General features: G+C 54.4%; 1 protein-coding gene across 1 annotated transcript in view; it reads right to left on the bottom strand.

Moving 5' to 3' along the window:
- The window catches only part of NUP210 (nucleoporin 210), a 76,572-nt gene that overhangs the window by 2,646 nt on the left and 60,341 nt on the right, over nucleotides 1–13,585 (bottom strand). The window contains exons 27-36 of the mRNA XM_049766560.1: nucleotides 12,819–12,950; nucleotides 11,962–12,120; nucleotides 9,645–9,736; nucleotides 8,322–8,496; nucleotides 7,034–7,209; nucleotides 5,909–6,129; nucleotides 4,537–4,673; nucleotides 2,788–2,911; nucleotides 1,553–1,699; nucleotides 485–735 (exon numbers count right to left, since the gene is read on the bottom strand). Coding sequence (XP_049622517.1) covers nucleotides 485–735; nucleotides 1,553–1,699; nucleotides 2,788–2,911; nucleotides 4,537–4,673; nucleotides 5,909–6,129; nucleotides 7,034–7,209; nucleotides 8,322–8,496; nucleotides 9,645–9,736; nucleotides 11,962–12,120; nucleotides 12,819–12,950 — 1,614 coding nt within the window. The remainder of the gene's footprint in view (nucleotides 1–484; nucleotides 736–1,552; nucleotides 1,700–2,787; nucleotides 2,912–4,536; nucleotides 4,674–5,908; nucleotides 6,130–7,033; nucleotides 7,210–8,321; nucleotides 8,497–9,644; nucleotides 9,737–11,961; nucleotides 12,121–12,818; nucleotides 12,951–13,585) is intronic.

Consider the following 13,585-nt stretch of genomic DNA (forward strand, 5'->3'; position numbering starts at 1 on the left):
TGGCCCTTAACTCCCACCAGAACTCACAGGAAAAAGTAGAGTGCAGGGGCTGGAAAAGAGTCCTTTACATTTGTCCCTGATACCCCTATGGTGCATGCACTCCCTTCCCAACTATGAACTGGCTTCCTGGGCATCTTCCTCTGGGAGCCATGAACTCCTTCACCCAACTCTCAACAGGCAGAGAACACAGAGCCCCAAGACAAGACATGTCTCTGAGACTGAATGTGAGCCTCAACACCAGATGTGAACCCTAAGAACCAACTTTGGGCCCCATTGGAGAAGCCAAGTAACCAGCTACGAGTTTTCAGGTCTGCAGGGAAGAGCCATGACCTTGCCCTTTTCCACCCTACAGGGGCACAGACTAGGATTTGGGAGTACTGCATTCAGGAACTGGTCTTGCCAGGAGGATGAGGGTAGGGACTGAGTCCCATCTCTGGCCTGGTGAGGGGATAGCCAGCCCACCAAGGCCTTCCCACAGACCTACCTCCAAGCTGTCCAGGATCTCTGCAGCTCCAAAGACCTTGAGCTCGGCACTGCTGTAGTGGTTGTTCAAGAGGATTTCGGCCTGGTCTGCATAAAGGCCTGGGCTGAAGGGCACCTCAGCCTCTACCTTTTCCGCCTGCAAGTGGTGGCCCACGAGTGAAGCAGTGGCCACCAGAGCCGCCTTCCTCATGCTGAGCTGTTTCAGCTGCTTGTTGGTCAGCCTGCGCATGGTCACTGAGCACAGGTACCGGCCTGTGGGATGGAAAGGGTGTCTGCCTGGCTCCCTTGCCCACCCCAGGCACCCTCCACTGTTGGATTACTGGTCCTACCCTAATCAATATTCATACTCCATCCTAGGGATGTGATCTGGTGATGGGATTATTGGATTATTCCTCAACTGATATTCCTCTCCTCTCCCACCCTAAGGTGTTGCCTGGTTCTTGTTCTAGCAAGGGTCTAGCTAGGGGCTAAAGTGGTGGCGCAGAGGTAATGTGGCCCACCCAGGACGAACCTCAGTTCGATCCCCGATGTCCCATATGGTCCCCCAAGCCAGGAGCGATTTCTGAGCGCATAGCCAGAAGTAACCCCTGAGTGTTACCGGGTGTGGCCAAAAAAAAAAAAAAGCAAGGGTCTGAGGAAGGCTCATTCTTTGGTCTTCCTCCACTAAACTGCTTTCCTTCTTAGGAGCTTCCTTCTTAGGCTTGTGTGATGGGATTCCTAGCTTGAGTGCTGGATTTCCAGAACTCCTTTTCACTGTGTGGATTATTTCCTGCTATGTTTGCTTCCGGACCTGTGTCTCACCAGATCCTTGTTCTGGTGCCCTGGACTCCACTAGAACTCCTTCACCCTCGTCTCCTCCTGCACAGCTCAGGGGTGCAGTAACCCCTTCAGGGGCCTCCTCAGAATTCTTTGGCTCACCCACCATTACCCAGGATCTTCTACCATCAGCTTCTGGGGGGCAGGGCAAGGATGATCCACCCTGCTGGACTCAGGGGGCAGTGAGCTCAGCTCACCTCAGCAAAGTGCCCCCACAAAGTCAAATGATGCTCTTGGCACCCCTCAGGCTCACCCACAGAAGCATCAAAGCCAGGCTCAGCGGTGAAGACGTCCCGCGCCTGGAAGTCAAATTCGTCCTGCTTGAAATGGAGCTGGCAGCTGATGAGGGACTCTGGGTGCAGGGTCTCGATGACGTCCAGCTGAGCGGAGGAGCACTCACCTGAAGAAAGGGAACCAAAGGGCATGAGCCAGCCTGCTGGTCTCTGTGTGACCAGCTGGTGTGAGCTCACCCCAACCCCATCACTGCACCCACCTCGAATCATAAGACCCAAAGATAGGGCCAGAGCACTAGTACAGTGGGTAGGACATTTGCCTTGCACATTCCTGACTCGGGTTTGCTCTCCAACGCCCCAGAGGGTGCCCATGCTGCCCCAAAACAAAACAAAAAATCCATCTTGGATTTAATCAGAACCAGGGACTGTTTCCAATGACAAACTCAGGCTATAATTGATCGTCCTGGCTGGCCTGACCACAGTGACCCACTGTCCTTTCCTACTATAGGAAGGAATGTCTAGCCCGCAGGAGGATAAGGGTTCCCCCATTTCAGCCTCAGCCTAGGATTGTCTGGCTGCACTGAGGCCAGAGGAGAAGGACCTGGTCCATCAGAAGGTCTTGCCGCTCACAGGGTTACACAACAGCTCAGGAGGCCAGATGGGACCCCAACTCTGTCCAGGGTGATACGGGAGAAGAAAGCCAGGAGTACAGCTAGGTCTGGCCCCCCAAAACAAAACAAAACAGCCTGGGGGCCCAAGAGATAGTACAGTGGGTAGGGTATGTACCTTGCACAGGGCTGATCTGAGTTCAGTCCCTGGCATCCCATCTGGTTCCCTGCGCAACTGAGCACAGAGCCAGGAGTAAGCCTGGAGTACTAACTGGTGTGGCGTGACCAAAAACAAAAGCAAAAGAAAACAATCAAAAATAAAAAATGCCTGAGCCAGAAAGAATCTGCTTTTTGCAGCAGCTGCCTCAGGCCACGACAGGAGCAGAGCTAGAAGGTTCCATGACTGACTCTGGAGAGATGAGTCCAGCACCGAAGTTCCCAGATATGGTCCTGGGTTCTGACTCTTTTGTGTGCCCTCGCCAGCCTAAGAAGAGGCATTTCCAGGTGCCAGGATCTCTGGGGACGAACCCTTTCCTGGCTTCGGCTTGGGGTAATTCAAGAATTGGGAAGAGCCACTAGCCCTGGTGTTCTGGGGCTGGGGTGTGGGACAGGGATGCAGCAGACCACCCCCCCCCCAGCCCTGGTACCACGCAGGTTGGAGTTCCTGTCACCCATAGTGATGGTCACTCTGGAGGTCATCACGTCCTGGGAGCTGGGCTGGCGAGCATGGGTGTGACGTGCTAAGATCCTCTGGGGGGCGCTGACCACCATCTGAGGAGGGGGAGACAGATGACACCTCCGGATACACCCTGGGGTTCCCATTATGCAGGCCCACCTCCCTCCAGTGTCTGTGAGGTCCCTAAGCCCACCCTTAGTCTTCCCTGCAGGCTCCTTAGTGCCCTGCCCAGAGCTAAATGCCCCAGCCTGTCCTACCACCCTGGACTCTGGGTGTCCCCATGTCCCCATCTACCACCAAGCCTTAGGAGCCATTTCTACCTGTCTACCCCCAGTGCCTTGTGTCTGTCACTGCTGCACCTCCCCATCTCTGACTTCCATGCACATTTTCTGCTCCCACGCTGCCCTCAGAGCCTGGGGCCACCCCCACCTCTTCACCCTAACCAGCCCCTAGGAGTCTCCCCCAGGAAAGGGTCTCCTCCTCCTCATCCCACATCCAAAGGTCTCTGCACCTTGATGACTCCTCCAAAGCTCAGCTCTAGTCTCTGCCCAACTAAGGGGACCCATTGAAGGTGTCCCCTAGGCCTCCTGACTGGGCATCTAGACCCACACTCTTTCCCGACTCTAACTGAGCTGGGCCATGGGATCTGAAACATGTCTGGGCTGTGCCTGCCACCCTGATGAATCCAAGCAAGAGGAGGAACAGTGAATCACTGTGGGAAACTCAAAAGGCTCTGTGGAAACTCCGCTAAGCCTCTTTATACCCATTTCACAGGTCAGAAAACAGAGGTGCAGGGACAGGAGCGGTGGCGCAAGTGGTAGGGCATTTGCCTTGCACACTCTAACCTAGGATGGATCGCAGTTCGATCTCCTGGTGTCCCATAAGGTCCCACAAGCCAGGGGTGATTTCTGAGCGTATAGCCAGGAGTAACCCCTGAGCATCACCAGAAGTGGCTACCCCCCCCCAAAAAAAAACCAAAATAAAAAGAAAATAGAGGTACAGCATCTCAGCAGCCCTGTGAAAACCTGAAACTGGGCAGCCCCACCTGAAAGTTCAGCACAGACCTCCCCCCCACCTACACCCACACCCCAAATCCAATATGGCGGACAAGAAGCTGGAGAAATACAGCTTCTCTGTCACCTTAAACTCTGTCCCAGCCGTAGGACTAGGCTTGTGCCAGCTACACTTCATTGTCTGGGCTCTTCTTGGACAGCCCAGGGTCCACCCTGACCTGCTGAGACAGTGAAGCTTTTGGGGATATGAGATGCACCCATGTGCCAATGGCCTGCCAACTCATGGAATCATATTCTGGACAAGCAAGCTAGTGAGCTCAAGGTCTGCCAAGGTGCATACTGGCCCTCGAATGAGGTGCACTGGCATGCGGCCAGCGTGGGTGCACTGGCCTATTCCTGGCTGCAGAGAGAGGGAACGAGGCTTTGCTCGCCCCCAGAAAGACTCGAAGGTGACATGCTGGGGGAGGCTCAGCTTCGCTGGTTACGACACTTAGCGGCCCAGTCACCCACAACCTGCCGCAGACCTTCTGCCCTCCTGCCTCCGCAGCTGTGAGCACCTGTGGGGGTGTGCTGGGGGAAGCCCCAAAGTGCAGGGAGGAGAGTGAGTCCCAGAGCTGCCTAGCCAGCAGCCTCTTTCTCAAAGCTAAGAGACTTGTGACTTGTGCCAATGTTGAGGATATCAGCCATCCTGGGCCCCCAAACCTCACCTCCTTGTATGTTCTCAGGTGTCCGGCGACCTCGTAGTGGACAGTCACAAGTCCTATATCCCTGGCCACGGCCACACCGGTCTTGGGGTCCACGTGGAGGATGTTGCTGGCAGAGGAGCTCCAGGTTCCGGGGAGGCCTGTGGGAAGGAGCCCCATTGTTAAGTCAGCCTCCTGTAATGGCTGACACTCCTGCTCAGGCTCCAGTCTGGGCAAAGGGCACCAAGGTGCCTCTGTAGCCACCTTTGTTACCCCCTACCTCCTGCTCTAAATGCCCTGATGCATTCCAGAGTCCCCTGATCCTTCCCCAATCCTGGACCCTCAGCTCACCCACACACACACACTCTGCCCCAGGGGCGCTGCCCACCCTCATGTGCCTGTCAATCCCCTTTAACCAGTAGGAATCATGCTCTGAGCTGTCACTCAGCAGTTGTCATTCTCGGTTAACCGTCAAGCACATCACAATCCACATGGAACACAGATCTCAACAGCCATATCCTATGACGGCAAATGACATCTGCTTTCCTTCAAAGTCAGTAAAAATACCTCTCCCCACCTCTATTTTTTTTTTAAAGATTTTTGAGCCACACCCAGTGGTGCTCGGTGCTCAGTCCTGCTAAGCTTGGGGGACCATAGAGGGTTTTGAACCTGGGTCAGTCACGTACAAGGCAAGCGCCTTGCCCACTGTACTATCTCTCCAGCTCCTTGTAACCTCCTTTTAAAACAACTTTAACTAGGTAAAAAAAAAAAAAATTAAAGGGCTAATTTGAAAAGCAAATCAAAACAAGTAGACATTGATCCCAGCAGAAGAATGGCTGAACATCCCCCAGTACCTGCCTCCACTTAAGTCTCCCTCTAAAAAAAAAAGTCTCCCTTTAAAACAGAACTGGGTACCTTGTGAATATTTATAATGTCCTTCATGGGCCATACAAGGGCAGACGGGCCCCAGGCAGGCAGCGAGAAGCAGCCGTGTCTGTCCCATCATGCACCAGGGCTGGATGGCCCCCACTGGCTTTAGAAACATGTTTGCCAGCATGGAAGCCACAAAATCTACTAAAACCAAATGCTCTGTAGAGTCATGTTCCATGCAGCCACCCACTCATGGCTACTGAGCCAGTTTAGATACTGGCAGAAAATTCCAGAGCTCTGCCCTAGAACAGGTTGGGGAACCCGTATGGGGCTGTGGGCTCAGCAGTGGCTCTTGGCCAGGCAGTGCGGGGGGATTGGGGGGGGAATAATAGGGAGAGACCAAGTTCCCAGCAGGGGTCAAAGGCTGGTCTGGAAGTTTCTGACTCACTGGAAAGTCCTGGCTTACGGGCCCACTTGCATCTATGCAACCGTAATACAACTAGGGATGGGGCTGAGGGCCTCTCACCTTCAGGACTGAGCAGGGAAGCTGTCAGGCAGAGGACGTCTCCCACTACCAACGTGCCTGGCAGCTGCGGGGAGATGGCCTGGAGGACAGGCAACGGCACGAAGTCGGAGAGACCGGCATGCTCAGCATCCCAGGCGCTGATCAGGGTGAGGCCCACGCTGACAGCCCGGACCATGCAGGTGTGGTTGGTGGGACCCTTCCCAATCTGCACAAATTCATCTCTGCAGCCAGAGGGAGAGGGGCGCCCGGTCTCAGGAGGACCCCTGCTCCCAGGGGTCCTGTCAAATTCCTCTGTACTCTACAGTGCTTCCAATGGCCAGACTTCAGGGGGGGGGCAAGAAGATTTTGGGTTCATTACCTCTCTCCTCCCCTTTTGCCCCCATACACACACGAGGGGCCAGGTTGCCCACCCAGGGGTCTATGGCAGGCATGCCAATAGCTGTCTGGAGACTAAACGTGCCATACCCAACCTCATGGGCCCATTGGGTCTCACTGCAACACCATAGCTCTGACAAATAGCCTTGAGAGTTTAGCAAGGGACACGTCTGATACTGGCCCGTGGATGAAGATCATGGATGTGAGGTTGCTTTGCCTACCTTGAGCCCTCCCAAACCCTCTCCCTTCCTGTTCTGCATCTGCCCCTTCTTGCTCCTTGTAGGAGGATCTGCAGGCCCCAGGGACAGGAGTCCCAGTTGGCAGAATCGCTCCAAGCCCTAAGTATATCACTGCAGGAAGCTGCAGATGGGCCTCTCTCATAAGTCTGCTGCTGATCAGTATGCAGGGAGCACCACTGACTTCCATACCCAGCCCTAATGCCCACCTCCTGACTCCTAGCTCTGGAATGGGTGCTGCCCTGGTACAGTGAGAAGGGTGATTCATACACGGTCAATAGGACCAGGACAATGCTTGTGTTCTCTCCTCCATGGTCCAGGTCCCACAGGGCACAAAATCCTGATAAAATCCAGCCAGCCACCAAGCCCCACCTCTGTGTTTAATTTCTGACCCACTGTGGATGGCCCTGTGGAACCACTCCCTTGCTGAGCCCTGGGAGGTCTCCAGATCCAACAAGTGATGGTCCATGTCCCTTTCCACTGAGCACCAGTGAGGACATGCCATCCACCCCACCTATTGGTGGCAAAGTTGAGGACGGAGTTGTGAGCGTGGAAGACGTCTCCTGAGTTGTCATGGAAGTGGACAGTGAAGGTCACGGTCATCCCCAAAGGCAGGGCCACCAGGGCCTCCTTGTTGGGGGCATGCAGGGCGGGGCTCATGGAGATCCTCAGGTAGGAAATGGGGGATACCTGTAGGGTACAGCAACAAGGACAGTGGTATTTTCCTCTAAACTCCTTTCAAGGAGGGGGCTCTTGTCCCTGCAGTGGTCCTCTTAGGAAGGACAAGAGGCTGGTGTGGCTCAGAGGTGGTGGAAAGAGGAGAAGCCTTGCTTGTGCTCCACCCCAATCTGGGGTTCAGCGCCCCATCTTCTAAAGCCTCTGAGGTGCAGAGTGTCACTCAAGCCTCAGATACCACCTGATCTTAGGCACCTGTCCAGGAGGGAGGGGACAGCAGGTATCAGGGGTCCATGGACCTAAGTTCCAAAAAAGAGCAGCCTTGGTGGCAGGAGATGTTTTAAGGTCAGGAACACAGATATTTAATCTAGCATTGTGCAAGAGCAACCCTACACACCCTGGGGTGGAGCCCCATAGAAAAAGAGGCTGCCCCATGCACTCCCCTCCCTGGGCAGTAAGCTGGCCTCTCCCACACACCTCTCCTTTAGCTGAGCTCAAGGAGTACACATCCCAGGCACCTCGACTGCTTGCAGGAAAAAATTAGAGGGGCTGGTCTCACATGCTCAGAAACTGGAGGGCAGATCCCCTGTCAGGAGGCCACCTGGACACAGAGGGCTGCCTTGGAGCCTGGAAAAATCCTACAGCCATCACCCTCCTCTCAGAGAATGACTGTGAATAAAATTCTCTTCCAAACAAACCTGAACCTCAGGTGCATGAGGAGCAGAGAAAGAGAGAGGATGGAAGTGGAGAGCATGGCTGGAACCCTTGGGAACCAGCATGGATGAGGACTGGATCATAGTGGGGCCTGAGTGCCCCTCAATGCACATCTCCAATGGCTGCCCACAGAGCGGGGCACACGCTCTCCCAGCAATGGGGCCCAGCACGCACCTTCATTGTCCTCAGGTGCCCTGCATGGTCTGGGCTCAGAGGGGCAGTACCAGGCCTCAATGCCCCCACCCAAGAAACAAAGGAATTGTGACTGATACTCTGAGGCTGTCAACTCTGATGGAAGGAACTGGTGGGGCTTCTCCTCCTGGCACCTGTGGTTGTCAGGGGCGCAGTAGACCCACCCTCACCGATCTTGGCACCATGGCCTAGCCACCTACAGGGTGCTCTGCAGACCCTACCTTGACAGCAATGATGATGGTCTGGTTGGCCCCAAAATGTTCCTGAGCAGTGATCTGGATGGTGGATGTGCCCACGGCGGAGCCGGACACCAGGAAGCCTTTCTCGTCAATATGCACAAGAGGAACTTTTTCAGGCCCATCCAGGACATGGTAGCTTAGGGCAGCGGCACTGTCCCTGGGGAGAAAGAGCAGGTCCGTGGGCATAAACAGGATTGGGCAGAGCAGGGCATGGCTATGGGAGATAGAATGTCCAGTGCTGGCCCTCCAAGTCCCAGGAGTCTGGCTGGGAAAACTGAGTGGAGGGAAAGTGGCCGGGGAAGAGAGTTTGGTGAGTCTGCTGAGGTGACTGAGGTGGTAAGCTGAGGGGAAATGTCAGGCCCTGAGCTGGACACAGCCCACAGGCAGAGTCTACACCCTGCAGACAGCTGTGTACCCCGAGGTATGGGGCAGGCTTCACACTAGGTTTCTGAGCTCATGGCTGCCAACACCAACTTCAGGGCTCATGGGATCCCTGAAGGCTGCTTCCTGAGCAGCCTCCCCCCCAAACTCACTGCCTGCCACAAAGCAGGGAAGAGGTACTGGCCCCCACTCCACTCCACTCCACTCCAGAGGTTCCTCAAACCCAGCACACCCCCATATACTCCCCAGGTGTCCTGAAGCAAGTCTTTTGTTTTGTTTTGGGGCCACACCCAATGACGCTTAGGGGTTACTCCTGGCTATGCCCTCAGAAATTGCTCCTGGCTCAGGGGTCCATATGGGATGCAGGGGATCGAATCCAGGTCTGTCCTGGGTCAACTGCATGCAAGGCAAACGCCCTACCACTGCTCCATCACTCCAACCCCCGAAGCAAGTCTTGTTTCTGCCCCAACTGTCCCTTCTTACCTTTGAGCCACTTAGTCTACAGAACTGCTGTGCAGGTGCTGGAGTTCTCCCACAGGCACTTGACCCACAGTGCTCAGAGACCACCAGGGCTATGCCCAGCAATGCTGGTGGGGCCATGTCGTGCTGGGGTCTCAAACATGCCAGACTCAGACACACCCTACCACCTGAATGGTTGGTCTTAAAGATGGGGTGGGGAGCCCTGAACACTCCATCCCTCCCTCGGTTCCTTTCTCAGGAAGGCCTAGGATGTAGCAGCAGTTTCCCTGCGATTCTAGGCTGTGGGAAGGAGGGGTGCAGGAAGCCATGAGTGCAGAGGGAGGGGTGCAGGAGGGGCCCACAGCTCCCAGGGATGGAGTTCACAGCTCCTGCCAACTTTGACAAACGAGGCGGCACAGCGCGCGCTGCTCCACCACCCGCAGGAAGAGGCGCTGACTCACGTACCTGTTTGTCTGAAGCTTTATAAATGAGTTGGGCGACATTAATATTTGTTCTGCTTCTATTCCAGGGTCCACCAGTCGCAGCTTTTCAAATACCTGTGAGAGACAACACAACACGTGGGCTCCCCTTGAGGCCGGGACCTCCAGGCCGGGGGGGGGGGGGGGCTGCGAGCCAGTGGACCAAGAGCTGACCTTGGAGAGAGGTCAAAGGCGAAAGAGAAAAGGCAGCAGGAGCAGCTGCTGAGGCAGAAGGCATCACCTTCCCTGGGCTGGCAGGAGGGAACCTGGCTGCCAGACGCACACAGGGGGAGAGGGGCGAATCGGGTAGGGAACAGGGATGAGGGTGGGGTCACCACACAGGCGTTGGGGTACATATGGCTGGGGGAGATAGCACACACAGGCCTAGGGTTACATAGGAGGTGAGGGGGCAGCAGACAGGCTCGTGGGTGCACCGGGAGGGGGGGAGACCTGGGGTACACTGTGGGGGTTAAGGGCAGCATACAGGTCTATGGTGTATATTCTTGGGGGGTCAGCACTCAGGCCTGGGGGGTGTATGTAGCTGGGGCAACAGCACAGGCCAGAGTTTGCTCAGCTGGTACTCACTAGGGCTGAGTCTCAAATGGTTCTGAGCTGCCCTTTCCAAAGATGGCTTCACACAGCCTTGCCTGCAGTATAGTGGGCCCTGAGCTGGCAGGATCCAGCACAGACACCCCCAGGCCATAGGATGAACCCTCAGTGATCTAGGATCCCGCCAACTCCCCTCATTCCCAGGACTGTCTCATCCCAGAACTCTGACACTGCTCTGAGCATGTTCTACAGCACCACGACTATAGCCCCTGTGGGGTGAGCATCTCCCCAAGGGCCTGCCCTATTGTCTCCAGGCCCAATCTCCCCACTTTCCAATGCTGCATAAAATAGCTACTCCCAAGCCCCTGAGGCAGTGAAATGATTTCAGTCTCCCAGCATCTCATAGATTGCCCTTCTGCAGAGAGAAGAAAGTGTCTGTCTTAGAAGCAGGCTGGGAGTGGGGGCGACAGAAGGGAACATGGGTAACTGGTGGTGGGAAATGAAACACTGGTGAAAGGATGGGTGTTGGAACATGGTATGACTGAAACGGAACCTTCAATAACTTTATAACTCAGTATCTCATGGTGATTTAATTTTTAAAAAAAAAGTCCCTCTGTGGGGTAAGGTAAATTGAGGCAGGGAAATTAACGTTCCAATTGAGATCATAAGTTTTGGAACGATCAGTCCTCATCTTTAATTTAATGACCAACAACAAGAACTTGCTTTTATTTTTTAACTGGAAGAGCATGTCTGCGTGCCTCTTTCCATGCCTGTATGCATATGGGTGTAGGTATGTTTGTGTGTCTCTGTACACACGTGTGTTGGTCTCATTGTATGTCTGTATTCCCACGTTAGGTATCTTTGTATTTTCCCATGCCTTTATAAACATGTATGAGTGTGTCTGTATATGCACATTATAGGTATGTTTGTGTCTCTCCATGCCTGTATGCATACATGTGGTGGTACGTTTGTCTTCATGAACATGTGTTGGTGTGTCTGTGTCTGTCTGTGCTAGTATGTTTGTGTGTCTCTGTAAACACATTGTAAGTATGTTTATGCCTCTCCTTGTCTGTATATACGCATGCATGTGTCTATGCCTGTATCTTCATGTAGGAATATTTGGGGGTATGGATGTACATTATGTCTGTGTGTGTGTTTGTGTGTGTATGTGGGGGATCTGGGTCCTGACAGGAATGACCCTGAGCAAGTCCCTGCCACCTGGAACCTCTGTCGGGGAAATTCATGCAAGTGTCCAAGACGCCCACAGAGCCAGTCCAATGCATAATCCGGGATGCCAGCCCTGACCAGAGATCAGTGCTTAGAGGCACAGGCAACATCTCTGTTTCGTTTTGTTTTGTTTTTGAGTCACACCCGGCAGTGCTCAGAGGTTACTCCTGGCTCTACGCTCAGAAATCGCTCCTGGCAGGCTTGGGGGACCATATGGGATGCTGGGATTCAAACCACCACCCTTTTGCATACAAGGCAAATGCTCTACCTCCATGCTAGCTCTTCAGACCCCATGGCAGCATCTTTGAGGTACTGAGAGCTCAGGAAGCAACTTCAGAAGGCAAATATCCTGCTTGGATGCTCCCAGCCTCTGTGCCCTCCCAGCAGGGTCCCCAGACTCTGAGCAGTGGGAGCTGATGCTTTAGGAACTAACGGTCCCCCCTTCTCTGCTTACCCTGACCTCTGGCCTCTGAGGCATCTCTTCCCTTCTCCCTCCATTAGCCAGCACCTCACACAGCTGCCCTTACCTGGATCTGGATCTCGTCCGACAGCTCTGCAGCCAGATCCTGCAGCTGCCCAGCGGTGGGGTCCAGTGCCCTGACCACCACCCGCAGTCCCGTGCGGCCTCGCCCCCGGCCATGCACACTCATGGCGAAGTTGTGCTGCGGTGTGAGTTGGATGGATGCCTGTTGATAGTGAGCATGTTTCAGGGAGAGCCTGAGAGACACTGGTACCTCCACTGTGTAGAGTTGAGTGGGAGCCTCCTCCCTGTGCTAGTTCTTAGGTCTTTGAGCCTAGATCTGGGCTAGCCACAGACATGGTAGCATAGGCCACACCCCTGCAGCACCCCCAGTCTCTGTGCACACACAGGGTTCCTCTGAACCATCATCATGTATATGTGGACTTTGATCACCAGGTATGGCACTCAGAACCTCCTGCCCAGAGATCAATGGAAGGTCTAAGTGTCTACTGAGTAGAGCCTCATCAGCAATAGATCAGGAAATTCGGGGGATCCCATACCTCCCTCCCCCTTACTCATGGGCAGCAAAGATGCCACAACTACTTTGTAGCACTTCCCATTCTTGGATGTTGGGGCAGAACCCCCCCAGGAAGACTTGGGGGTTGACCCCAAGACAAATAAAACCAAGGGCACCCCAGCTACAGATAAACTCTCTTCCAGGGATCCAGGACTCCAACCCCATTCTGGGGCATGACTGGCTTCCCCCCAAGACTGTCTCTGCTCCCCAATACCCCTCCCTAGTGGTGACAAGAAGGGACTGAGAAAGTCTCTGTGAGATGAGAGGGGACAGAGGACTCATGGTGGCCACCACATTGATTTGGGTGGGGTGAGTTCCCTACACTGGTTTGTATGGGGTAGGGGTACCTCGTGGTGCCGCCCTCGGACGTCCAGGATGTCCCGCTTGGTGACAGACCAGTGGAAGGTCAGGCCGGGCATAGCATTGCCAAAGGAGAAAGGATTCTGGTTGTTGGTGATCCCAGTAACATAGACGGGCATCTGTGGGGAAGAAACCGGCAGCTGGGACCCCCAGTTTTTCCAAGAGGGCCCTAGACCATTGGGGTACAGTCAAGCATTCTGTAATTAGCTGAGTCCAGATCTTTCCGGTGCTGGGAAGCTATATGGACTTGACACCCTGAGTCCAGGACAGATCAAACACAGGACAGACCAAACCCATGACAGGCTGAGCCCAGGACAGACCATACAAAGGAATGACAGAGTTCACAAGAAACAATCATAGGATACAACACATGTACTTCTTGAGCTTGGGATTTACACCTGAAAATAATCTTACACACACACACACAGACACACAGACACACACACAGACACACACACACAGACACACAGACACACAGACACACAGACACACACACACACGCGCGCGCGTGCTTGGAGACTTAGGCTCTGTGCAGAGTTCTTGAGAGTCTTGTACCAATCACCACCACCAGCCTTCTTGCTCAGCTAGGAATGGTGTAGGCAGTGCAGTTGCAGTGGGATGGGCAAGAGCATTTATGCATAGGAGGGAGAGGGCCACTGTGGGGCTGGGACAGAAGCAAACACAGGAGGCGACCTTCAGAAGGGAATTTGGGCACAGAGGAACATGGGTGAGCAGGAGACAAGTGCCTCACTGA

Source organism: Suncus etruscus, chromosome 20, assembly GCF_024139225.1.
Source record: "Suncus etruscus isolate mSunEtr1 chromosome 20, mSunEtr1.pri.cur, whole genome shotgun sequence".
NCBI classification, from domain to species: Eukaryota; Metazoa; Chordata; class Mammalia; order Eulipotyphla; family Soricidae; genus Suncus; species Suncus etruscus.